At 24.4% G+C, this 3,550-nt stretch overlaps 2 protein-coding genes across 2 annotated transcripts; both read left to right on the top strand.

Annotated features, from left to right (window-relative positions):
• Positions 1-158: 158 nt before the first annotated feature.
• Positions 159-614, top strand: ENU1_035310 (phosphatidylinositol3-kinaseTor2, putative; the record flags this gene model as incomplete). The annotated part of the gene is made up of 1 exon (XM_008857410.1): positions 159-614. One exon carries the CDS (start codon positions 159-161, stop codon positions 612-614), a length of 456 nt encoding a protein of 151 aa, XP_008855632.1.
• Positions 615-725: 111 nt separating this feature from the next.
• On the top strand, positions 726-3,520 carry ENU1_035300 (phosphatidylinositol3-kinaseTor2, putative; the record flags this gene model as incomplete). Its single annotated transcript, XM_008857409.1, has 1 exon — positions 726-3,520. A coding segment is annotated over one exon (2,795 nt), but the record flags the coding sequence as incomplete, so codon positions are not given.
• Between the last annotated feature and the right edge of the window lie 30 nt (positions 3,521-3,550).

Raw genomic sequence — 3,550 nt, 5'->3', positions numbered from 1 at the left:
AAAAAAAAAGAAAGAAACGGTAATGAATTATTATGAGAAAGATGAATATCAAAATTTAAAAAGAAAACAAAAAAAAATTTCAAAATATTTTTATTATTTCCTGAAACATAAAAAAATAAAAAATAATAAGAAAAACTAAAAAATCAAGAATAGCAAAAATGACTACTCAGATGAAGTGGTCTGATAAATTTATGTCATTATTTAATGAGCTTGTGTCAGAGACGAGTCAAACACAAAACGACATTATAACAAAGAAACTTCATGATTTTGTACTTATAGTAGTAAGAGATTTTCAAGGAGATGGAGTATCTACATTTATCAATGAAATATCTTCAGACCTTTTAGCAGTCCTTAAAAAACCAGAGGTAAGTGAAAAACAAAATAATGCAGTAATTAATCTTATTGATTTCTTTATTACTTCTGATATTGATGATTCTTATCCTCGAACTAATGCCAAAGATATAATTGATTGTATTATGAAATCAACTAATCAAAATGTTATTCGAAATGCATCTTTAGTATTAGGAAAAATTATTCGATTAGGACCACATGATTTAGTAGAGAAAGAATTAGACATTGCTAATAGTTATTTAGAAGTTTGTTATTTTAAATAATAATGAATTATTTGTTTTTAAAGAATAACATTAATATGATAGAGAGAACCAAAAGTTAATGGAGCATTGATTATGCAACAAATTGGATTAAATAATCAAGTTATTTGTTTTATGAATCAGAATAAAATAATAGAAAGTTTACTTAAAGGATTATATGATAGAAATATTAATGCCAGAACAGAGTCACAAAAAGCATTAAGTATATTATTTAATTTATTTACATCAAAAGAATCAAATAATTTTGATCCCGAAGCATTATATAAACAAGCAGTAGTATATTTAAAGCAAACGAATTCAGCAGATCTTCAACATGGAGCATTATTATTAATGGTAAGTTTATTAAGAAATTGTAAAGAATATATGAAGCCTAAATATAATGAAGTATTACAAATGTTTTTAAATGTAAAAGAACATAAATCTATGGTTATTAGAAAAACTGTTATTACATCATTACCATATTTTGCACAATTTGATTGTGATTCATTTGCACCAAAAAATGAAGAAGTTATAGAAAGTTTTCAAAAAGATAGAAAAAGTATTGCAGATTTTGCACAATTTGAACATGATGAATTAACAAAAATTAAATGTGCAGAACCATTTAATGGAATAATGAATTATTTAATTAATTCAATCAAATCATTTAGTGATAAAAGTATTGTATTTACAGTTATTGGAGATATTACACGAGAAATTAAATATGAAATGTATGCATTTGTAGAACAAGTATATGTAAAAATGAGAGAAATTATTAATTCTAAAGAAAAAAAAGCAGAAATATTAAATTCAATAATGTATTGTATGGAACAATTTATTATCAATATTCCAGTACCACGAGTATTTGCATTAATTCATAAAACATTTCCAACATTATTAGAATTAGGATTATCAACACCATTAGTGTCATTAATTAATCAAAGTTGTACTATATATAATAATCCTACATATCGTCTTCAAACACAAAAATTATTATTAGATGTTATTTGTGGTGTGTTATTAGGAAAAGCATTTATTCCATTTGGTGCACCTGAACATTTAAAAATGTTTAATAGAACTATTGTACCAACAGTAGAAGGAGATGATCAAATCATATTAGCACTTAATACATTACATTCATTTAAATTTAAACATAATATTGTACCAGTTGTTAAAGAATGTATAATGAAATATATAGATAATGAAACAAAGAAAATACGTCAAGAAGCTGCAATGTTAACACAAGTACTTCTTCCACCAATTGATACAACAAAAAAATTTATTTCTACACTTGATGTTACAGAAGTATTAGAGAAATTACTTGATCATGGATTAAGTGATCCAGAAAGTGACATTAGAATAGCAATAATGAAATTATTAGATGAACGATTTGATAGTTTTCTTGCACAATCAAGAAATGTTCAAACACTTTTTGTTGTTTTAAATGATGAGAATTTACAAGTTAGAGAATATGCTATTAAAATTATAGGAAGATTAACACATTATAATCCTGCATTTGTTATGCCATTATTTAGAAAAACTATTATTCGGTTATTAACACAATTACAATTTATTAATGATTTGAAGACAGATGAACAAGTAACATTGTTAATGGGTCAATTAGTCAAATCATCAGGGAAATTAACTAAGCCATATGTTGAACCATTATTAAATAGTTTATTACCAAAATTAGAAGAAGCAATAAATAAATCACATAGTACAATATGTATTTATATATTAAATACAATTGGAGATTTAACAACAATTGGAAGTGATAGTAGTCAATATACACAAGGATTAATGAAGTGTATAATTAGTGTATTACAAGATAAAGGAAATTCACAAAAGAAAAGTCTTAGAAGAGAGTCAGCATTAATTGCATTAGGAAAGTTAGTAAGAAGTATTGGATATGTTGTACAACCATATTATGATTATCCTGAATTACTTGGATTATTAATTGAACTTGCTAGTAATGAAAGAAATCAAGACATTAAAATAGAATTAATAAAAGTATTTGGAATTATTGGAGCAATTGATCCATATAAATATAAATTATTAACAGAAACAGAAGGAGCAAACCAAAATGATGATGCTGAAACAGTAGAATCATTATTACCTATTTCACAAGCAGGAACAGAAGAATTTTATGCAATGACAGTAATTGGATTATTACTTAATATTTTAAGAGATAATAATCTTGTTTCTGGACATGAACAAACAGTAAAAACATTTGTTAAAGTTATTTGTTATTTAAATAGAAAAACATTACCATATATTCCACAAATATTATCATTATATTTAAAATTATTTAAAACATGTACTATTAGTGTAAGACCAGCATTAATTAAAGGATTAGCTGATATTATGTATCTTATAGAAAAAAATATTAGAGAATATCTTCCAGAAATATTTACATTAATTCAAGAATGTTGGGATGATACTACAGTATTACCAATATTACAATTAGTATGTGAAATTGCTAAAGTTATGCATGATGAATTTAAACAATATATGCCTCAAATGCTTTCATTAATTATATCAGAATTAAATAAATATGTATTTGAACAAAATAGTTTAGTATTTGAAAAAATTATTAATTCTATTGTTGTATTAGCTGAACATATTGACTTTGAAGATTATCTTCATTTAGTTATTCCAAGTATTAGTGATCTTGTTAATGAACAAGTCCATTGGAGTATTGTTCTTCCTACATTAAAAGCTTTATATAAATTTTTACAATATGTTAATGCAGAAGAGTTTATTAGTAGGTTAGTTCTTCCATTAACTAGACTATTACAAAATGAAATATTAAGAGATGCAACTATGGATGTATTTTGTAGTATAGCAGATGGTCTTGGTAAAAGATTTTTAGTTTATGCTCCAACAATTAAATTTGCATTAAATAAATATTGTCCAAAATATAATAATCAACGGTATGAATCATTAACAATAAAACTTCAAGA

The sequence above is a fragment of the Entamoeba nuttalli genome (assembly GCF_000257125.1).
Source record: "Entamoeba nuttalli P19 unplaced genomic scaffold asmbl_2629, whole genome shotgun sequence".
Lineage (NCBI taxonomy): Eukaryota > Evosea > Mastigamoebida > Endamoebidae > Entamoeba > Entamoeba nuttalli.
This window is presented reverse-complemented; position numbering and strand designations above follow the sequence as displayed.